Source organism: Ixodes scapularis, unplaced genomic scaffold (genome assembly GCF_016920785.2).
Source record: "Ixodes scapularis isolate PalLabHiFi unplaced genomic scaffold, ASM1692078v2 PGA_scaffold1__304_contigs__length_218370807, whole genome shotgun sequence".
Classification (NCBI taxonomy): Eukaryota; Metazoa; Arthropoda; class Arachnida; order Ixodida; family Ixodidae; genus Ixodes; species Ixodes scapularis.
In genome coordinates, this window is record NW_024609846.1 from 185,905,051 (window position 1) to 185,928,442 (window position 23,392).

Genomic DNA, 23,392 nt, shown 5'->3' on the forward strand with positions numbered 1-23,392 from the left:
GTACCCCTGCCGCAAGTAAGCACTGCTTTGCGTTGGCAAAGGCGGCCTGCTGAGCTTCTCTCCAGACCCAACGCGCATTTTTCCCCAGCAACTAGTACAAGGGTGCAAGCACGGACGACATATTCGGCAGGAACTTGGAGTAATACGACAGCATGCCCAAAAACGAGCGAAGTTCCTGCACATTTGTCGGGTTAGGAGCGTGGGCGATTGCTTCCACATGTTTCTCAGTGGGATGTAGGCCGTCTTTGTCGATTTGGTGCCCTAAATACGTGACTGAAGGCTGACTAAATTTGCATTTGTCTCGCCGGAGTTTTACACCGTGCTCGCGGAAACGCTGCAGTACCGCTCGCAGAGTATCGTTACTTCCTTGTCGCTCCGCAACCAGCACATCATCGAGGTAAGCTTGCACGCCTGGTAGTCCCTGCAGGACTGTTTCGATTTTACGTTGAAAGATGGCTGGGGCAGACGCTATGCCAAAAGGCAGCCTCTTGAAGCAAAATAGCCCTCGATGCGTGTTGATTACGCATAGCTTCTGTGATTCTTCGTCAAGCGGTACTTGGTTATACGCGTCACGAAGATCGAGAGTACTGAAGTACTCTCCCCCGTTTAGGCACGGAAACATGTCGTCAATCACCGGCAATGGGTACTGCTCCAGTTCGCATACAGGATTTAACGTGATCTTGAAATCGACGCAAATCCGAACTGTTCCATCTTTCTTTAAGACAGGCACAATGGGCGTAGCCCACTCCGCATGCGCAACCGGTGATAACACGCCAATTGCTACCAGTCTGTCTAGTTCTTGAGAAACCTTATCACGGAGAGCAAAAGGGATGGATCGTGCCTTACAGAACTTTGGTGTCGCTCCCTCCTTGAGTTGAAGGTGTACAGGGGGACCGCTGATGCAGCCGAGTTCCGCACTGAAGACGTCTTGAAACTCGTTGGCGATGTCGTCCGCGGCTGGGAGACTCGTTGGCGATCCGGCTTCCGCAGTCGTGTGAAGAATAGGTGACCCTGCTTTGCTCAGCTGAAACAGTAGATCCCGCCCGCATAGACTAGGACCGGGGCAATTCAATACAATTAGGGGGCACTCTACTACGGCACCCTTGTAGGCTACCTTCATGTCCAATTGTCCTAGGACGGGGAGCTTGCCAAGATAACAGGACAGCTTGACACCTGAAGGTTGCAATGGCGGCCATCTCTCCCAGTTCTTTTCATAAATTTCGCGGGGCACAACACAGACGGGCGACCCCGTGTCTATCAGCATTGGCATGTCGACACCGCACCACGTGAATGTCCTGTGAATTGGGGGCTCTAATTGCCACTTTCGAGAAGAAGTCAAAGTGCAGAGGTGCATCGCTTCGTCTACGTTCCCCTCCGCACAGTCTTCCGCCATCGGCAGTGCTCGTCCCCGCATGCCTTGTGTCGACGCTGTTTCGCGTTTCCTCGGAGCGTCGCTCGAGCACATTTTCGCAAGATGACCCGGCCTACCACAGTGATAGCACCTGCTCTTGGCCCAGCGGCATGCGTGGCTGTTGTGCTTCTTACTTCCGCAACGCCCGCATTTTAGAGTCGGCTCGTTCGTCAACACGCGCTGCGCGTCAACCTTCAGTACGGTGGTCGTATCGCCCGATATCTTATTTGCGTCGTCATCTGCCGTTTCGGCTGATAGTGCTATCGCTTCGGCCTCTTCCAAAGTCAAGTTTGCTTTTGCCAAAAGCTGTTTTTGCAAGGCCTTTGATCTGACGCCACAGGCTATACGGTCGCGGAGCATTCGTTCCAGCATGCTGCCGAAATTGCAGTTGTCTGCAATGCGTCGGATGTCGACAAGGAAATGTTGTAAAGGCTCACCTTCGTGCTGACATCGATTGAAGAACCGGAAGCTTTCGGTGATCTCGTGGCGCTTTGGGTCGAAATATTCATTCAGTGTTGCAACTACTTCTTCGCAGGTCAGACTGTTGGGTTTCTTCGGAGCGACTCGTCCCGCTAGGATCTGCACAGTCTTTGTGTTTAACGCTGCTACGAGCAACGCCCTTTTTCTCGCTGTGTCGGTAACTCCCGTTGCCTCGAAATAAGCTTCTGCCTTGATGACGTACGCTCTCCAGTTGTCCCTTTCGCCGTCATACTCGGGAAGATGGTGGTGAGCCAAGGCTGGCGTTGTCATTGCTGCAGGTTCTTGAAAGGCCGTACCGTGGCTTTGCTCGCCGTGATCTTCTTTTAGTGCATGGGTTCCTGTCTTGCTCGTCGCCACTGCTACGTAGCAAGCGCACATACGGTGCGTGGACGACTGACGAGACCAGCGCTGGGGGACTGGAAAAGAACGTTTATTCGTCCGTGAACAGAGTATTTAACGCAAGCAAGAGAGAGGGAGTTGGGAAGGGAGAAAGGGCGAGGAAAGACATAGCGCTGCTGTTGTTGATACGTCACACGCCTGGCTCAGGCGGCGGGAGATAGCATATCAAGATGATTTACAACAATAACCCACCGGTAAAAAGCGCATTAGTGTAGCTTTAACGGCTTTCTTTCTTTTTTAAACAAAATTGTTAAGTTAAAAAAAGTAAAAAAAGACACCCTGTATATACTTATAGGAGCATATGACGGGCACGTTTCATCATCTTACGTGATCTCCAAAGATGAAATATTTGGAAATATGCAAAAAAAAGGGACAGTTCTTGAATGAATGGAAGGGGAGTTTCGAAGCCGCCGAAGGACCAAATCTCTTTTCGGAGCCGGGATTCGAGGTCAGGTGTCCCAATATCCCGTGCGGTATGTGCAGTGAAGTGGCTAGCATACTTGACCGGATCTTGGTAGATCCGGAATTCGAATTCCGGCTACGCCAAATATTCTGTGGTGGCTTAGCAACTATTGTTGTATTCAATGAAGTACGTTTTTTTATCTGCATTTTTTTTAATAGACTGGAGTGTAGACCTTTTTGTATGAAGTGACTCCTGATGTGCAATAGTGCTTGGTTTGAGATATATTGCCAGAAGTAACTGTTTTGTCTGTTTGCAGTGCGGAGGTGGTTGCGCGAGTGACTTCACAAAGCAGTAAAGCGTCTTCTTTAAACGAACATGTTCAAAACACACACACGCACACACACACACACACACACACCTACACACCAGACCGGCACACACATACACACACAGACGCCATTTCAGGTAGGTTGCTAATTCAGTCTCGTAGCTTTTTCTCTCTATTCTAGTTTAGACGAGACGTAGTACGTTGGTTCTTGGTCGCCCCCCAAAAACGATTGTTCCGAAAAAAAAAAAAAGAAACTTCTCGCGTGCACTGCTTCTGCGCACCAAGTCCCTGATGGGCGACTGTCGCCGCTCGCACAGTGGACACCCCCTTTAATATTTGACTCAAACGGGAGCACTACGGTTCCGTTCTTTGCCCTTATCTCTCATTCAGTTTCTGAGAACCTCAAGCATGCCTAGGAACATCCTTTCCACAAAGCACGTGTAAGGTCTGACACCACCTGCAGCGAGCCAACTTTCCATGGGCCTAATGACTTCTAGCTGTACGCGCCAATTAGCCCCGAGTAGGTTTCAGTCCAGAGTCGCTGCTCGTTAGACATGTGGTAAGTTGCCTGCCATCCCCGTGACGCCGTTTAAGAATTTCTAACTGGTGCACTTGCCAGTGGCGGCTATACGCCTTTTTAAAGGAAAAATCGCTTCTACAAAAAAAAAAAAATCTCCCGCTCATAATTTAAAGTAAACAATAACAGATTGGTTCGAATTAATGACAGAATTTGAATATTTCATTTCAGAATAAGATTTTCCAAGCCTCAATTTGTATGCAATTCAATTTGTTCTCTTATTGAAACAGTCGCGTATTCCGGAAGAACGTTATTAATTGTTATCGCGTGCTCATCAAATTTTAGACGAAATGCATCTTGTAACCGTGATAGCATATAGTTTTTTTTATATTTGTACATGATACACCCGAGTTCACGACCTTCAATCGCATTTTATTCACATTCTTTTGAAATAAAAACTAAAGGCGTTTACTATTAATAAACAACTAGAATTTTACTTTAAGCATAGTTACTTAAGTAGAGTTATTTTAGTAGTGATTTTAAAAATAGTCACGTGAACAGTTTGTTCACGTGACCTGTACCGCCAAGGGAACATTGCATAGCGGGATAATTGTTACGAGCAGTGAACTAATTACGCAAAATGTGTTAATAAACTTTCTGAATACTGAAAATAGGCATATGCTTTTAAATATAAACTTTCTGGGCGTCATTAAAGATCGCTAAATCAGCCATTTTCAGAACGTCGTTGAGCACGTGAGAAGCACAGTAGTACCAGCCTTGTACCTGTTGCACTTCGGATAGCTTCAACGCATTACTACGTTTACGAGGCGCTCAAAATATTTATAAATATTATTGATCTGGTTGTTTCGGATGACTACCAGCAATTTTCTAATTGAAACCATATGTCGATTTTCCTATTTAAAAAGGTAATTGTGGTGTAACCCGGCGAACGCGGCCGGAAGGCCGCAGAACAAGAACTGACACGAGGCAGGCACTGGACGCTGACTGATCTTTATGCCGATGGTGATGCTCTTATATACAATTGGTAATGCATGAGTTCAGCGCCCTCTATACACAACATATTTCCCCCCTTTAAATAAACAAAACCCCAGTAACTAGAACACAATAATTACAGTTATTCACATAGCTCTGGAACCACTATAACAGATCATTCTAGTGTAAAACATAATCGTTGTATTTTCCGGGCATTCTTCTTTGTCGCTGAGGCCTGCTGTACGACGGTGCCGTGGTCAACAACTCCTGTTGGCCGGAGATGTCCTGCGCTTCGACTTGCTCTGGTGCCGGCGCCGACTCTGCTGGTGTCGACAAGATTTCAGTCTCCTGAAGTGTAGAGTCTGGAAGTGTCTCAGCACCCCGTGCAGCTCCCGCTCCGTGCGTAGCGACGGTAGCGCTGTCGTCACCTGGCGATAATGTCTCTGGGGTTCTGGCAGTTGCGACGTCCCGTGGTGATGGTAGTTGTGATGCCCCCTCTTCAGTGGGCAAATCCAGGTCGCCTAACTGGTCTCTTACCGCTCCACGTCGTTCCATAACTTTTTCTACCAAGTTCCGGGCACCTGGTGCTCCTCCTTTGGCCACTACTGTCAATTTGGCAGCGTTCCATTTCTTCCCATTGTCTAAAAGGAAGGAATTTTTTCCCACGCGTTTTTTTACTTCTATTGGCAAAGAAAACCTCTGCTGTCCTTTTGGTCCTCCCCACCTCTTTATTTTTACGAAGTCGCCGGGTTCAATGATGGAGTGCCTGGCACCCCGTCTTTCATCGGTGTATTTCTTTGTCCTCTGCTGTCGCTCTTTGACACGGCGTTGCAGTTCGGCGACGTGAGGCCGCGGTTCATCGAAAAACCCTCTCTCCGGTAGTCCCACGACGTCCAGTCTTGTTCGTGGCCGCCTTCCGTGTAGCAAAAACGCCGGAGACATGCCGGTGGTCGCATGGGGAGTTGCCCTGTAAATACTCAGGTATTCCAGAATTGCCTCCTTAAGTGGTCTGCGCTCCAGTGCCGCCACCTGAATATACTCTTTTAAGACGCGGTTAAATCGTTCTATTTGACCGTTGCACTGCGGGTAGTACAGCGAGGCCACACAGTGTTCAATTCCTCTGTCTTGTAGGAACCCTTCAAACTGTGTCGACATAAATTGTCTGCCATTGTCAGTGACAACACTCTTTGGGTATCCTTCCCTCGCGAATAGCTCCAGTAACACTTTCGTCACCGACTGAGAAGTTATCGACGACACAAAAAAAACCTCCGGCCACTTACTGTGATAATCAATCACAGTTACTGCAAATCTGCACTCTGGAGGGGCTCGTTCCATCGGGCCCACAATATCCATGCCCAGCTTTTCCCAGGGCTTTTCGGGCCATTGCACTGGTTGTAGAGGGGCCACCGCGGTCTTTGCAGACTTGTCTGATGCCTTGCACACAGCGCAGCTTCTAATGCAGTTTTCCACGTCTTCGTCCATCCCAGGCCACCAATACTGCTCCCGGAGTCGCTGCTTTGTCCTGACGATGCCCGGATGCGATTCGTGGGCCATCATGATGAATCTGGACACCAATGTCGATGGAGGCACCACCCGCTCTGCACGAAACAGCACCCCCTCCAGAACAGAAAGCTCTTCTTGAATCCGCCAAAATGATAGTAGCTTTCCTGACAGACATTTCTTTTCTGGCCACCTAGATGTGACATACTGCATCACCTCCCGTAACACGCCATCCTTCTCTGTCTCCACTTGCAATTGGTTCTTTGTTACCACGCTTGACACCACAGCAATGACCTCCTCTACTGGGTCGCACTCTGTGGACAGCAAGGGCAACCGGGAGAGTGCGTCAGCGACTACATTATCTTCTCCTTTCGTGTATTGTACAGTAAAATTGTACCTCATCAGCCTTGCACACCACCGCTCTATCCGAAGTGGCCGCCTTCCGGTGCCATTAGTAGAGAGCAATGTTACCAATGCCTGGTGGTCCGTTCGCAGCACAAAATTTCTGCCCCACAAGTACACATGCCAGTGCTCGCAAGCCCACAGACATGCCAGGGCTTCTCGTTCTCCCGTAGAGTATTTGCGTTCCTGTGGCGTCAACGTCCTTGATGCAAATGCTATCGTACGCGTCTCACCGTCGATCACCTGTTGCAGTACCGCTCCCAGCCCATATGCCGATGCATCAGTTGTTACCTGTACAGGTAAGGACCGGTCAAACATGGATACTGCGCTGCACGACGCTAGTAGGTTCTTAGCCTTGCCGAAGCTTTCCTCAGCGTTCTGGTCCCAGATGAACTCCTGGCCCTTGCGAAGAAAGCGCCGCAGTGGCTCCACCACTTCTGCATAATGAGGGAGGAAATGAGAGTAGTATCCCATGAGCCCAAGAAAAGAACGCAATCCCACCAAATCCGTTGGCGTCTGTGCATTGATAATCGCGTCCACTTTTGATTTGAGGGGTGCGAGACCCCTTGCGCTCACATGGTGACCCAAGAACGACAATTCCTCTACCCCGAAGACACATTTCGTGTTCAATTGCAGGCCAGCGGCCGCTATTCGCTGCAAGACCTCGCGCAGATGACTGTTGTGTTCTTTCTTATTTTTGCCAAAGACAATAATATCGTCAATATACAATAGGACGCCCTTGCAACCTTTCAATATTTCTTCCATCATCCGCTGAAACGCGGCGGGCGCCGAAGCAAGGCCAAAACAGACTCTACGGAACTGAAACAGTCCCTCATGTGTGGCAAACGTCGTCAGTGCCCGGCTGTCTTCTGACAACTCGACCTGGTGATAGGCTGACGCCAGGTCCAGTTTAGAGAACCATGCTGCTCCGTTCAAAGCGTGCAAAAGCTCCTCCGTGTGCGGCAACGGGAAGCCGTCAACGACAATGGCCTTGTTTGGCTCCCGTAAATCTACGCAGAGTCGGATGCTCCCGTCTTTTTTTTTTACCACCACTATTGGAGACACCCACTCAGAAGCGTTTACCCGTTCGATAATGCTTTCACGCTCTAATCTTAACAACTCAGCAGAGACTTGTTCTCGCAACATCAACGGTAATCGCCTAGCTTTTGCTGATACTGGTTTGACGTTGGGGCGCAGTTTAACTTCGTGTACCACGTTTTTAGCAAGTCCCAGTTTCCCCGCAAAGAGGAATGAAAACTCACTAAGTTCAGGAGGCAGAGGTTGTGGCCCCGCCGTTGTCTGTAGGCACGCCAGCGATGCGCCGTCGATATGCAGTCGTAGTTGTTGCACCGCATCCAGTCCCAGCAACGCCATGCCCCTTGACACCACATAGAAGCGAATGTTTGACGACACGCCTCCACGTGCCGCTTGAGCCACAAAACATCCCAAGACTGGAATTCTTTGCTGTGAAAAGTCCCGCAGAGTCACCGTTGCTGGAGCCAAGGCGAACCGTCTTGCAAATTTTTCTTGATAGATGGTTGCTGGCAAGATAGACACTGACGAGCCTGTGTCCACGACAAGCTGAATCACTTCGCCCTCGACGCAAACGTCGACTATCAGAGTGGTTCGCTCGTTCCGTGTGACTGTTAGGACACCCAACTCTTCGTTTCCGTCCGTGTCCTGAACCGCTTGCACCCGCGCTTGCCCGGTACTTCTACATACCGCTTGAAAATGTCCCACCTTGTGACACCTCGAACACCGCTTATCTCGCGCTCTGCATTCCCGTGCACTGGCTAGGTGTCCTGAAGCACCGCATCTGTAACACCTGCGGTCCGGAACTGTTGAAGAACCGCTGACTCCTGTTCCTGAACGATTTCTTGCCCTCTCGACTTGCTGAACCATGGCAGCGTCACGCCCCTCCTCGTAGACACGGGCACCTTCCGCTGCCTGCTCGAACGTCTGTAGGATGTCCATGGCCTGGCCCAACGTGAGCTGTGAACCTTTCATGAGCAGCTTCTGTCTTAGCTCCACGCTCCGTACTCCGTCGACGACTTTATCCCGCAGCGCTGCCTCAAGAAAGTCCCCGAAGTCGCAAGTACTCGCGAGCTGTCGCAGGGCACTGACGTACGCGCGTATCGGTTCCTCCTGACGCTGTCGTCGCAACATGAATCGCCGTCGTTCGACAAGCACATTCAGAGTGTTCGTGAAATGTCGTTCCAACAACCGAAGTGCATCGGTGTAGTCGTCCGGCTCACCCCCTTTTGATGTGGTCTTCTCCGGCGCACTTCCGGTTGCAGCAGCAGTTATCGGTGGTGCAGGTGCAGCCGCAGGCTCTGGAACCAACGTGCGAAACACTCTTCGACCTTCCACCCCCAAACACTGTAGAAGTATCGCCTTTCGTTGTGCTGGCGGTTTCGCGTCCATTTCCGTCGCCTGCAGAAAGATCTCGAAGTCCTCTCGCCATTGCCGCCATGGCACTGCCGGGTCTCCCGGCGCCTCCAAAAACGGGGCTAACGATGGCAGCCCGAGCGTATTCATCTTTGCGTTAATGGGTAACGCCCCTCGCGTACTAGTTGCGAAGAACGGCTGTCATCTTGACTGCTGCCGAGGTTGTGCTTTTGTCGACTGCGCCAATGTGGTGTAACCCGGCGAACGCGGCCGGAAGGCCGCAGAACAAGAACTGACACGAGGCAGGCACTGGACGCTGACTGATCTTTATGCCGATGGTGATGCTCTTATATACAATTGGTAATGCATGAGTTCAGCGCCCTCTATACACAACAGTAATTAAATGTTTAAGCTTAATTAGCCGACTGATCGTTACGATTAGTTCCATATTCTATTTCCTCTTGGTCGTATAAGTCACCTGCACAATCCGCAAAACGTAGCTTTTACGTTTCTTTTATGTGAAAAGCTTAAAAATTACACCATATACTTCTATACAGCCAGCTTGAGCCTTATACGCGAATACTCGAGAGAAATTAGCTGACGTACACCTCTTCCCCACGCGTGCACATTGTCTTACGTAAAAGCGACGACCGAAAGTAAGGCTTCGCCATTAGCGAGAAGTAGAAATCACTAATGATGTCTGACTTGCGTGCTCCAAATGCAAACGTGGAATTTCCGTTGACCCGGACAGCCCTAATGGAGTTCGCGTGACCGCCGCCGTCTCTGGTTATCCATCAGCCGCTTTTCGGAGCATGCATCGTGCTACGAAGGGAGCAGCGCTGTCAGTAACACTCCTAGCGTCTCGCAAGTAAACAGGGTGTGGCAAATTGACTTGACCCTGCGGCGTCGAGGCTGGGGCGACAGAAAAAGCCACGAGGGAAGCCCAAGATACATTGAGCTTTTAAGAAAGAGGTTGGAATGAACTGCAATTTTTTTCTATTGATGCAATGTGGCAGTCGCTTTTATAGCTTGGAACCCCGAAGCCACCCGATGCGGAATTTTACCTCTTTCAACTAGTACTAACCGCACATTTGTAATGGCTGCAGATCTTATTGCCGTGAGGTTTCTACAAACCGTTGACTTCACTATCAAACTCAGACTTTTTTTTTTTTTTTTTTTTGCATGAGGTGAGGTTTACTTTTGCGCTCCCTACTCCTACTGTTGCACAGTGGTCAACTTAGTTGGCCCGAAGTCTCGACTTTTTCCTTTTTTTTTTCTTTTCTAGGCTAGCGGGAACGCTGGTCACGCCTAAATCAGTGCAGTATCTTCAGGGGGCGAGCGCTTACAAATTTTAGTTGTTAACTTTAATTGCAGGTCTAACTTGCACAAGAAGCATGGGAGAGCACAGCGTAACAAGTCTTGTTAAGCTACGTTTTTTGTTGTTTTTAATTTGGTCGCAGACTATATTATTATTTTGCAGAGTCTAATGGTAAGTCATTTCGGGTATAAGTCCGAATACGGGACTAGAAAGCTTCAGAAATAATGGGAAGTAAATTGAAAATGTTCTTTTTAATACTCTTAGGCTTTTGAAACTAGAAATGTCTAGCGCCTTAGCAGATGAAATGAGGTTCTCCTAGTGTCTTTTTTAAGAACTCCGAGCATCATTCCTAGTGAGTAGTGTGGCTCGACTACCATAGTATCAAGTTTCAAAAAAAAGAAAAAAAACGAAAAACATTCTTGGCCAAGATATTGGAGTATCTGGACAGAACCCCGCTACGTGTACACGAATAACTAAATAATTTCAGCGAAAGCACGCTTCTCGTTTTTTTTTATATTTACTTTATTGCTGTTTTTTTTTTAATTTTCGGTGCAGATTAAAATGCTTTTTACCGGAATTCAAACACTGTGGATTCCCAAAAGGACCACAAAATCAAAGACAAAAAGGCAAAATTGCCAACAAACAATTGTCCTCGTGTAAAAACTTAGAGAAGGTATACGAAACTCTTTGTGTATCCAACACGTCGAGAGAAGAAAGATCAGGAAGATGCAGTATTACAAAAATAAATAAAAAATAAAACGGCACACACAATTGTAGGTGTGATCCATCGAGTGCCTCGCCAAAACCCGGTCTCGCAGAGAGTACACAGCGCTGCGTTCTTTCATTTCTGACAACGTTGCAGCTCGTTTTGTTTTTATCCTTTGTGGCCAGATTTCTTTCACTTATGTTGTTTCGTGTCGTCTTTCCACATTTCTCTTTTGTCTGGGCGTTGTACCTTGTGTGATTCGGCCGTATCTTGATAGAAGGCCCCGGTGTTAGTCTCGAACATGCCGGCGAAGTGGTTCTTCCCTCTGTGCTACAGGCCGTTTGTTACCCGGCCCCGACTGCTCCTTCGCTCGGCAGGGGTTCGGTAGCAGAGCGGTGTTTTGTCAATCTCCTCGCTTAGAACTTTATGTATCTGTATTTTGTGTCCCTCTTTTCTTCTTTGTTTCCTTTTGTGGTAATTTTCCTCTCTCTACACCATCCATTTTTTGTTCTTTTTTCCTTCACATGGTTAAATTGATGCCACGAGCGTGCATTTGTGAGTGTCGAGGCGTCGCTTGGCTTGTTTCCCTCGATGGTGATAAATGGGATGGTGTCGAGGTGAACAGCAAGTTTTTTTGTGTACACAGTCAATCACAAAAGAGGAAAAACTTGGTTACGGTGTTGATGTTGTTTTGCATTGAGTCTAGTAACAGTCTACCTGAGGTGCGCAAGGTAGTTCGAACTACCCTGTCTGTTATTTACATCCGCTGCCGAAAAACTAGACGTGGCAAGTTTTGAGCTGCTCTTATTGGTATAAATACGTGCGTATATTTGTTTGTTTTAGGCTGCCCTGTTTTTTTTTTTTTGTTGTTTTTTTCTATGACGGTTTTATAGGACGTATGTTTGCAATTGAATGTTCCAGTAAGAGGGGTATGGTGTTTCGAGGATAGTTGTACGTATAGAACAGCTCAAAACTTGGTCCTCCAAGCAGTATTGTACTCATTTCCAAATAAAAAAAAACAAAGAAGTGCTCAATTAAGTTATTTGATTACTCGAAGAGCAAAGTAAATTAACCTTACTTTAAAACCGAGTATCCGTCCCTTTTCTGATTACTTCAGAAACTCATCACTAGCAAAAAAGAAGAATTAATGTAAGATTGATAGTACCTCGTAAAGTAATTCAATGTCCCAGATACCATAAAGACGCGAATCGATAAACCTTAGCTCGATGTGCTTTTTCGAGTTAGAGAGCATAGCATTAAGGAACAGGACAGTTGTCCCTTAGGCTTACAAAGTAAACACTGAAATGTAAGGTTGCCATCGCCCCGCTTTCTAGAGCGCAGCTCTTAGGCGCCCGTTTAAGCGTATAGCGGCGTCGCCGCCAACGTTGTTGTAACCGCCCCGCTAAATTTAGCGGGACATTGAATTGGAGTTGACGTCACGTGACATCAATTTTCCCGCTAAATCTAGCGGAGAAACTAAATTTGTTCATGGGTTACGTGAGACGAAGTCATGTGACGCCATTTTCCTCGCTAATTTTAACGGGGAAACTGAATTGGTGTTGGGGTCACGTGATGTCATTTTCCCAGCTAAATTAAGCGGGGAGGCTGAGTTTGTGTTGAGGTCAGGAGAAAGGGAGGATGAGGGAAGGAAAAAAGAAAGGAGGAGGAAGAGAAGAGGAGAAGAGGAGGAGGAAAGAAGGGGAGGAGGAAAAGCAGATGAGATGCGGAGGTGGACGGGAGGAAGACAGGAGGAGGGGAGGCTATGGACGAGGAGGAGAGGCATGCACTCTCTTCAATACCCTCCACTCCTCCTCCTCAAAAGCTGCGCTCTAATTTCGCATCACAAATATTTGCAAACGTCTTTCATTTTTGAACCCAAACAAACCTGTCAGCGTGGGCCACAGTGGCACAGAGTCACGACTCTTAGTTATAGCAGCAGCCATGTGTGTGCCACGGGAATGGAACAGATTCGTGAGATTTATAGATGTTCCAGCTATTTAACCCGGAAAAACTCTATCCCTCCCAGATTAACAAATAAATGGCGATCTATTTCTACACTCACACTCAACGGGTGTTACGAAGATTCTGCTAATTATAGTATGACGCATACGCTTCGATTATACTGTGAAGTTATGAACAAATTTACCCATGTAAAAAAAAAATATCTAGGTAAAGCTCAAAATACAAATAAATGACAGTAAAACATTTGTTCCAGGATGTCACACGCAAAAAAGAAAATTTTTTTTCTGACTTTTGTAAATAATGCTTATCTGTAGAGTAGAATCACAGGGCTATTAATCTTAACTATTGTGGAAATCCAGCCACTTGGATGCCACAAAGAGCTCAGGTTTTGGACACACATTAGCATTTGCATTATCTGGTTTTCGTTTTCTTGAGGGAACAAAACTGAAAGGTTCTTTGAACCTAATTTATACTTTCGTTTAAGAGAAAAGTGGTGGTCTGTTGAACAGCTAGTATAAACGCAGACTCTAAATTAATCGTCGAACTTGGGATACAAAGACTTTTGTAGAAAACCCGAACCTGACGGACCCACCTCGAAACACACAAAACCCCTCTGTAAACGGCCCCATACAAAGAGTCTTTCCTCCTCTCGTACATTTACAGATCTCGGTAACAATCCTTCCATTCTTTGTGGTTCCGCATTTTTAAAATCTGATAGTGTGACATATCGCAGCACTGGCTCGGAATGTGGTGACAAAGTAATCCTAAACACGGAAGTCGAGATGGAAGAGGGGGTTTGTAATGGTTACAGGTAATTTTATAACTTTCAGAATCAACGAGGTGACTTTTGCGATTACGACATAATAAAACGTAATCAAACTATTATTAAAGTACTTCAATATGTATTCGAATACTAGTCGTTTGATTACTTGTAATAAAAACCATACAAGCCTACTTAGAGCAAGGGTGGTTAAAATGGCTTATGAAACCTTCCCTTGATTGGTCAGGTCTCTCTGATGTACTCTCATAAATGCCCGACTAGTCATAAGTATTTTTATACAGTGGCACTTGTTGTGTTTCTTTCTGCCAACTGTCATGCAAAAAAAAAAAGAGCAGAAATGTGGCCAAAATAGCTTAATTGGGTAGAGCGTTGACTTAGAACAGGCGGTGTAGCAGGTTTTATTCCAGCTGCCTTTTAAAAATAGAATCTTATCCTCTCGCTCAGATGCCTTCACTAGAAAGAAGCGATGACGCACACATTCTAGACCCTTTTGTGTACAAAAGTTTTAAAAGCACGATCACATACGCCGCTCATATATTTAAGATGGGCAAGCCAAACTCAGCTGGGCCATTAATTATACGCCACGCACTATTGACCGCACCCTTGACTTCGGTCAATTAACTTTTAAAGTTGGTAGATTGTTTTTGTTTTGAAAATTATATCTAAGAGTCTTCCGGCATGTTCAAGCGCTTAACGAAAAAAAAATGACTCAAAGTATTTCATCGTATAATCCTAAAATGTCAAAGTCAATATTTATAGCATGGTGTCCAAGTCCTGATTACAGGTTCCGCACAAACTTTAATCCGTCTTGCTGAGATGATATATTCGGTATACTTAATTACCTCTCAACTTGAGTGCACTTTGAAAGTTTATATACGGGGATAATCATGGCAGTTTGTTTGGTTTTAAGCTACGTTTAAACGAATTAGGATCCCGGACATAAAACGCATCAAAAGAAGACTACATATAAGCTTTTTTGTATATTTTCGACTTAATTTGAACAAAGTTTGACACTAAGCCACGTCGACGAGCTTCCACTAGTGCTAGGCATTCCCTGATTGCCTGGATTTTTAGAAAAATGTCTGATCTCAATCTTCGCTAAAAATATTAGTTTTTTTTGTTGTTAATAGGTAGTGAGTGGCGTATGTCTTATTTTTTACATGTTACTATTGACAATATTTTTTTGCGCTCTCGGACATCACTAATTACTCTCCATCTTCTTTCTATCGTCCACGTAGTTCCAATTTAATCGTTGTAACCTTTGTCTTTCACGGAGCTTCCTATAAAGAGGACTCATCTAAACTAGTGTAATAATCGTGATAGATAGAGCTTTTCAATCACTTATCAGATCCGTAATCCATCAAAAAGTAGTAGTACCGTCCTGAGGATCACAAACATTAAAATTGGTCCACTTAATACATGCAGAAGTAATCGGCCAGACGAGATTGAGTAAATATTCAAAGCAACCGATTTCTAGTTCTCCAGAGTGTTTGCCTTCCAATGGGAAATACATTTTTTTAGCTTAAATTTATACACTTTCGCTGCAATGTTCACCTTCAAGCTGTTGCAAACAAAGGAGACGTGTTATTCGTGAGATCAATATCACTCAATCATCCTTTGCACCTGCTCCTACCCAAGGTTGCAGTCATGCTCCATGCAAGCAAAGAGAACGGAAAGTTTGGTTATGTGGGAAGGGAGCCAACTCATACTTTCCGAAATTGAATCACGGTATGAAAAAAAAAAACACGTGCATGTGGCCTAAACCTCAGATACTTTTGCCTCTGTATATGCGTTTGAGCATCTAATTTGCAAATCCTGGGCGTTCCATTCTAATTATATTAAAAGGAGCTATCGACTCTGTTCCATGCTACTTTTGGTTGTTGAATATTCTTTCAAACCGGAGGGAATTGCTCAAAACTTAAAACTCACTTGCCGCAAGAAAGGGCGGCATATTATTTGTTACTTCGAAATATAATATATTTGATTAATATGTCTAGTTTTTTACACACACCTTTGTAAATAGTGAAGTACAAGTTAAAGCCAATACAAAAAGGAATAAAAAAAGCAAGAAACCAGAAACACACGTACCCTCCGCGACGCTGCTAACGCGATCGCAATGTCCAGCGCTATTTGGCACTTAACTACAAAAGGGCACTGGCTCGCATCAAACCTTACAAATTATGTTTTCCAGAAGTGAGCACTCCCCCCCCCCCCCCCCCCCCGCCCTCTCCCAAGTGGTAGCTTTGACGTCAGCCTTTCAATTTTACAAGCAAAAAAAAAAATGCTGTCACTTGTTTGCGTTTACAGTGTCGGGCACTGTAGGTCAACTTTTCTGACGCAATTAGGGTGTATTTTCTGAAATTCCTCCATTCTATGCTGGAGAACCCATCGAAAAATACTGAAAACCGCAACTAACAAAACGTCCCTCCAAGTCACGTGTCACACTTGTGCTGATAAGATTAAGAATGAGTTTCAAACCAAACACATAAATAGCGAACGCGAACAAATTAACGAAGCAACATCTTATAAATATTTTACTGCACCCCATTCGCAAAAGAGTGAAACCAATCAGCACAAATGTCGTAAGTTGTCGCCTCAACATCGTTAAAGGCATACTGATAAACAATCACGGTGTTCCTTTCTTTATTTAACATAAATCTAAAACGATTCGTTGTCTCTACCAGTTAACGATAGTGACAAATTTAGAAAACATTAATTAGTATCTTGCATGTACTCAATAATTTAGTATTCTTTTTTATCAGTTTTCTTGTTTATGGTTCTTGATGGATTTGTCTGCCAATTCGGAGAAACGCTTCTAGACGCCAATGCGACGAGAGACTGCGGGAGAGGAGGATACGAGAACTCGCGGGGCAGTCAGAACGTCGAGCTCTGGCTTCAATGAATAGGGGGTAGACTCAAAGCTTTGTCCTTTGTCTCGACTCTCTCTTCGATAGCGTTCGATTTCCGAACGCCTTCCAGTCAGAACTGGTCCGACCGAGAAAACAAAGACCCGGCCCTTTTCGATCCGCATAAACAAACTACGCATCGCGGAAAGCCGAAACTTCGAGATAATGTGACGTTAGTGGTGGTGATAAAATGAGAAATATTGAGTGCATGACGTTACTTGAATCGAAAGATACAAAAAGAAAAGCAGTCATTTATCTACGAGCCGACGTCCGCCTAAGCCTAATATTCATCAAACCGAAATTTGAGACTGTTGACAGCTATATCAAATATTTTGGTAAAAAAAATATATATATATATATATTCTTAGCAATAAAGAAAACAATATCGCCTTTCGAACCGGCAAGTGTTTTTTTTTTTTCACTGAAATAATGGCCACACGCGCCTACAATCTCAAATTTCAATTTAATGAATAAGAATTTTAAACGGACATCGAATCATAAAAAAAAAAAATTGTTATTTTTTACTTTTCAGTCCAAGTAGTCAAGTGCGGAAAGTTACGTATTTTATCACCACAGCCAGCGTCACATTTTCACGGAGCTTTAGATTTCTGCAATTAGTAGTTTTTGGTTTCCGGTCAGAGCAGTCCGGTTTGCTCGATGGAACCCAGTATATTGTAAACCAAGCTTTCGTTGAACTTTACCACCGGATTCCCCTGCGCTTTCCAAATCCTCCTGGTTACGGGGGAAAGGACCTACCTTACTCAATTTAATGTATTTCAATAACCTCACTGCAACAGAGTGATTCGCACTGCAATAGTTTTGTTTTTATAATATTGCATTAAAAGAATAGACACATGCGTTTTATTCTTGCCTCAACAACCGTTACTAGACCAATAGTATCTTCTTAGCCGAGACTGAATATATTCAAAATAATGCTCAGTATTAACGAAGAAGCGGTATGGAAGTTTCAGCGTTTTCTTTTGCAGTGTTTATGACACCCAGTGAGTCCTGCGTTCTAATCCCTTTCATGCCGTATTTTGACGAGGCTCTGAAAGTATTGCAAAAAGGGATGAAACAAAGAAATATATAAATGCATAAATAAATATGCGCAACTCACGTTACAAAAATGGCCTATTTTCATATGACAAGATCCAGGCTAACCATCACCTCAATATTTCAGTGTGATCGTTCTGCGTAGAGAAGTTCAAGCATAAGGTATGTTTGCACCATACTTCTAGCCTAAAGCAATGATTGCCAAAATGTGACTTTCAGGGAAAGTTTAAAGTAATATGTATCATTGCACATGTCCAATATTGAACCTGAACACTGTTTTGGAGCAGTGTTTTACATGCACCTGAAACATTTTGGAAAAAGTGCAACACGATTATGCTTTGTACATTTGCCTAAAAGAGTCAAAATTTCATAAATCACGAGAGAAGAAACACGGATAGTTTGTCGCCTAGAAAATGTGTCCACGTTTCAGAAAAAAAAACACACACACACACACAGCTAAAATTTTACCTTCAGCATATACTGATAAAGGGAGGCGCTGCCAAAGCAGCTGTCGTTTATTTATTTATTTAGAGTGCCCTGATGGCAGTACACTGAAAAAGGGAATTAGCTTAAAAAAACTTTCAAAGTGCACTAAGAAAAGTCTTAAGCGAAACAGTATGGGTGATGTTAGCAGACAAAGCCGGATGGCGGTTCCAATCATTCGACGTCTGGGGTATACAAAATACCGAAGAGATGACGTTTGAAATTTAGGAATACCCAGTCTTGTAAGCGTTACTTAAAAATAAGTAATCCATTTCAATTACAATTACTTTTGGTTAAAAAGTATTCAATTAGGTTACTTAATTACTCGATAAAAAATGTAATATGTCGTTACTTTAAAAAAAAGATACCGTTACCTTTTTGATTACCTGAAACATTCAAATCGACGGATTTTTTTTAATTTTTTAGATTTGAAAACGTGTTTTTTGTACTGTGCAATATTAGGGAGTTTTAGGGAACCGTTTTTGCACATCCGTTACGGTACGATGGGTGCTGCGGTGCGGACTGCGCATTCTCGAAAGCAGAACACTCGCACATGCACAGTTGTTACCGGAGGGCTCATCTACAGTATAGTATGTGCCAAAATCGGTTCCCCAAAACTCTCGAATATTGGATAAGAAGTACCCAACTAAGAAATGCCTATCTTGTTACTTCAACAATTTCGGAGGACCATTCTCCCTTCGGGGACATGGTTCCAGTACTCCGTGGTAGGAGACTCATACAGAGGGCCCCATTACGAAGGGAAGGTAATAATAGTAACTATTACAAAAAATTGTAATAGTACAAAATGTAATAAAATAATATCGTGATTACCTCCTGATAAAGGTATTCAAATGATTACAAATCACCCTGAAAAGTAATTGCTCACAAGTATTTGATGACTTGTGATGAGTGCACCATACAACTGGAATTACCGGCGATCAATACGAGATGGGATGTGGTATACGGTGTGCAAAGTGCAGTATCTTAACGGAAGATTTCATTAAAATGACACAAACAAATGAGTTTACGACGATGCACTAGAAATGCGAGCTACAAACGTTTTTCATGGTAGTAACACTGGCAGCGTACGGTGAGAGTTGATTAGGATGAAGTTTGTTGAGAAATTTTGGACTGATTCGATTGGAGTGATTAGCGATGAAAGACTGGACTCCCACACAGCAGCAGCAGCAGCATATTCTAATGTTGAACTCATAAGCGTTTTGTACGACGCTAGTTTCAAAAAAGACGGAACAAGAAGTAAGTCTGTTTTCAAGTCTCCTAAATACGGCTAGCACTCTTAACCACGTGTTTGACGTGAACCTTCCAAGGAAACTTTGTCGTCTAGGGAACACCAATATATTAATATACACACACTGAAGCGAGATGTACGTCGTTAAGATGATACGCATGATGCAAAGATTGAACACTTGACACCTTCACAGATTTGCATTTGGTAGTGTATCATTAAGTACTGGTCGCACCAATAAAATAATCGATTAAGGTCAGATAGTAGCAAAATGACATCAGGTGTACCAGTAACTTTCCGATGAATGACGCAATCGTCGGCTACTTGAGTATTGTAACAATTTACTTTCCGGAGTGTACGCTTTTATAACGAATCAGTTGCATAACAAAAACATCGGACTCGACCACTATGGTCCCATTCAATAAAATTCAGACAAGCACTACAGCCCAAGTCAATCAGGTTAACTTTGTCCTGGCACAGCGGACGACAGCAGTCAACTACCGTACTCACTGTTGACTCGCATGCCTCAAGAACCGTACTGAACCAACTCAAAGGCATTTAAGGGCTACCGCTCGGATGAACTCAAACAAGAGCGCCGGCGACAAATTAAACCAAATCGGGTTAGGCGACTCTAATCTATACCACTCGCTCCGAGTCATCGCAAACCGCAAACGCGACTAAAAATAAAAATTAAAGCAAAAACGCTGTTGAGTTCTACAACTAATTTCTGATTTTCTTTCTTACGTTACGCGCTTTTTTCCTCTCCATGTGGAAGCGAGAAGTTATCAAAACAGCAGCCGCCTTCCGCCTACTTCGCGCCAGCGGGAACAGCGTCAGCGAGAACATAGCACCGCCGCGACAGGTAGGGAGGTCCTATATTCCGTTCGTCTCTAAGCTGACCGTGGGGTAGGAGCCACGAGTTCGCCAGACCAATAAACCGCCTCCCTTTCATCACATGACATCTCTTTGCGCTGGTACGGTGGGAAAATAGAGAGAGAGCGTGATCACGTGACATAATACAGGCGCATGACTGGTCGCAACGAGCACGTAGCTTCCACCGCACTGTCAGCTCATGGGTGGACGAACGGCCCATAGTCCCCGCTTCCCGTCGCCCCAAGACTCTGGTAGGCCGGAGGGGGTCCTACATCGATTTCTGAGCTGGTCTCCAGCGCCTGCTTTTCTTCCCTCTCCTTTCCCTTCCGAACATTTTCGTCTTCTTTTTCTTTTAGGGAGGCAACCGTAGCCGCAATACCAGAAGGGCGGACCCTAGAAAAATATCTTACTCCCGTCTCTCTCAGCTCTTTTCTCTTGCCCTCTCTTCGCCTGCCTTTTGTTCGTGGAAGAGGTGTGCCTTCCGTTACCCTGGTTACGACGACTATGCGTGCGTGCGCGCTCCTCGTTTGGAACCGTAATCTTTCCGGGCTCATTCCGGTGGCACCTCCAAGCCCCTGTTGACATTGTTTTTACTCTATACGGCCGACGGTGAGTGTTTTCAAAGCGCCCTCGCTGCGCAGGGGACTTGCGATTGTCAAGGGAGGAGAGGGTTGGAGAGGGGGGGGGGGGGGAGGAAAAGGTTCCGATTCGCGCCCATAATTATTTTTTCTTTCATTCCTAGCGGACGGCCCGTTTTCTCCCTTTTTTCGGAACATTTGAACAGCGATCGAAACTCATCTACAGGTTCGAGTAGCGTCCGGCTGCAACCGCCGCTGCCTCCAAGAAGAGAAGGATATTGTATTGGTCCCTGAACGCTGCGAGCGCCCTCCTCTGCTGCAATAAGGCTTTAATCCGGCAGGTGCCTCCTCCCCCACCCTCACCTCCACTCCACTCCCCCCCCCCCCCCCCCCCCCCCCCCCCCCAGGTTTCTTTCTGTCGTCTTGTCTGTTTCCATTTTCGCTTAGCTGCATCGAGCTATTCAAGCCCTCCATTTTGCACGTTGCCTGCTCTGAAGCAGGCCGGATCGTTACAAACACCCGTGGAGCGTGAGGATTTTTTTTTCCTAGTTTATTTGGTGGATATTTTCATCGCCTCGCTATTTCGCAACTTTCAGCAATGATGGGACCGCTGTGAGAATCGCGCTGCCTGGCTCCTGGGCTTCCGAATGAAGGTGCTAGCTTACCCCTTCTTAACGTGGGAGTATCAGGTGGAGCTCTTATAACTCTCCTGTTTCACAAAATTAGATATATTTACGCGTCGCAGAACCAACGCCGTGAGAGTTGCGAATTTGGCTTTCGGTGCGTGGAACGATGCTTTCCTTCATGTAGGCAATATGTTGCGTTTTTTGTTGCACGTCGCTAGTAACGAACGTTGTGTATGTATGAGTCTAGCCATCTTCCTGTTTTGTTTTTGGCGTTTTAGGGCTTAGAGGGTGCTTTAGTGAAGTTCGTGGGGAAAAAAGCTCCACGACAACGAGGATATTGCGTTCAACGTCATTGATTCTTATGTTGCTTCCCCCTTCCTATCTCTTTTCGATAAACACCTCTTACACGTAGACACTTCTAAAAAGGGCAAAATCTCAAATGCAGGCACTGTAGGGCTTGCTAGTTAGAATTAATAGATTGTGTATTAGCGCTTACGTCCCACTTACGTACAGCTAATTTTTTTACCCCCCGCCCCCCAATCCCCTCGTTTATTAGGATTTAAAAGAAAAGGGTCCAGAACAAGAAGATTGCAAAAATGGATAGTTGTGTAGAAGATGGACATTAAAGCGCGAAACACATGTACGACGAAACCGTCCGATCCGACGTCCGACCACGCAATACGACGGTCGGAGGCGAGGGTTTTCAACGCTCTCCGATGCTAAGAAAACCCTCGTCCCCCAAGTTCATTCCGGCAGTCCGCACGTCGGATCGGACGGTTTCGTCGTGCATGTGTTTCGCGCTTAATTCCACCCGCTGGCGCATGGCCCCCAGCCGGGAGCCAAATTGAGAAATTCTGGTGGGATTGCACAACGCAGTACAAAGTCTTAATCGAGAGCCTCGTGAGAATCTTTTTGGCGCAAGGAATCAGTCTCGAAAAGTGAGAAAAAATATTAAAATAACAGAACAGGGGATTGTTTAGTTGTGTAGAGGAGAACTGTTTTACAAGAAAATTTGATATATGCTCAAAATCTCGGCTGGGAAATTATGCGAAATTGTATTTTTCTGTAACGATATTGAAATCAAGAGCTTGTGTCAAAAACATGCTTTGAAGTTCCAAGCTGAGTGGTATCGGGTCTTTGAAATCAACTAGTTCTAGCTCACTATTGTTATTTTTTATTAAACTTCCTAGCTGTCAAGTGCCACAGCGAGTAAAATCACCGCAGCAAGACCATTAATGCATACGAAAGTCGGTGTATATTAATTTTTCTATCTCGGTTCATGACGGAGAGAAGAGATTACCACGTCAATATCTTCCTTTAGAGCTGGAATGAAACAGAACACCAGTTAATTGTATGCATTTTTAAAAAATGGGCCAGAGAGGGGCTAGTTAACAACTTTTAAATACCACTGTAAGTCTGCTAGTGGCATGTAACGTGCTGAATAACACGGCAAAAGAAACGCGCTTGAACCTGCAAAGTTGTTGTTTGTATGGCATTGCAGCCTCAAGCACTGCTAGCATTTCAAGCATAGAAAGTCTACCTAAAGAAAACGACCGAGAGTGAATTTGGAACAAGAAACAGTTCCCTTTTCTAAACAGAATTAAAAGCTTTCATATACACCACTTTTATGTTTGTGATCGCTTGATAACTATGGTAACTGGACTGGCATGGTATGGCGCGGAGAGCGGAATGAAAGCGAGGTGCATTCCCCATGCAGATTATTTTCAGCTGAATGATGTCAACGTCAAGATCTCGCTCATTTTGCAAGTAGATACTTTTTGCCCTTTCAATCTAGATCGGCTTACTCTAAGCTCTATCCTATGCTCTCGGAAGTTCTTGCGCGATAAATGCGAGCATATCTCGCATTTCTCGGTGGGGTGTGTGTGTGTGTGTGGGGGGGGGGGGGGGGGGGTTGGAGGGGGGGGAGGGGGGAGAGGGGCGAAACACAGGTCTCTTAAAAATATAAAGACCCCTCGGCCCTAGTCCGGCTTAATGGCCAAAACTCAGGCTACCCAGTTTTTCTGTTCAAACAACGTAGG

The 23,392-nt window shown here is 45.3% G+C and overlaps 2 protein-coding genes across 2 annotated transcripts in view; both read right to left on the bottom strand.

Moving 5' to 3' along the window:
• Positions 1–23,392, bottom strand: part of LOC120840931 (neuronal acetylcholine receptor subunit alpha-7-like) — a 101,740-nt gene that overhangs the window by 64,261 nt on the left and 14,087 nt on the right. The window lies entirely within an intron of this gene.
• Positions 4,488–9,209, bottom strand: LOC121836189. Its single transcript, XM_042291009.1, has 2 exons — positions 7,696–9,209; positions 4,488–6,870 (listed from the first exon to the last, which is right to left on the bottom strand). The coding sequence occupies exons 1-2, from the start codon at positions 8,969–8,971 to the stop codon at positions 4,712–4,714; spliced, it is 3,435 nt and encodes a 1,144-aa protein (XP_042146943.1). The 5' UTR covers positions 8,972–9,209; the 3' UTR covers positions 4,488–4,711.

Coding starts and splice junctions, on each gene's coding strand:
- LOC121836189 (XM_042291009.1), bottom strand. CDS start 8,971: ATGAATACGCTCGGGCTGCCATCGTTAGCCCCGTTTTTGGAGGCGCCG. Junction 6,871..7,695: donor ACCTCTGCCTCCTGAACTTA/GTGAGTTTTCAT, acceptor CTCATTATGCAG/AAGTGGTGGAGCCACTGCGG.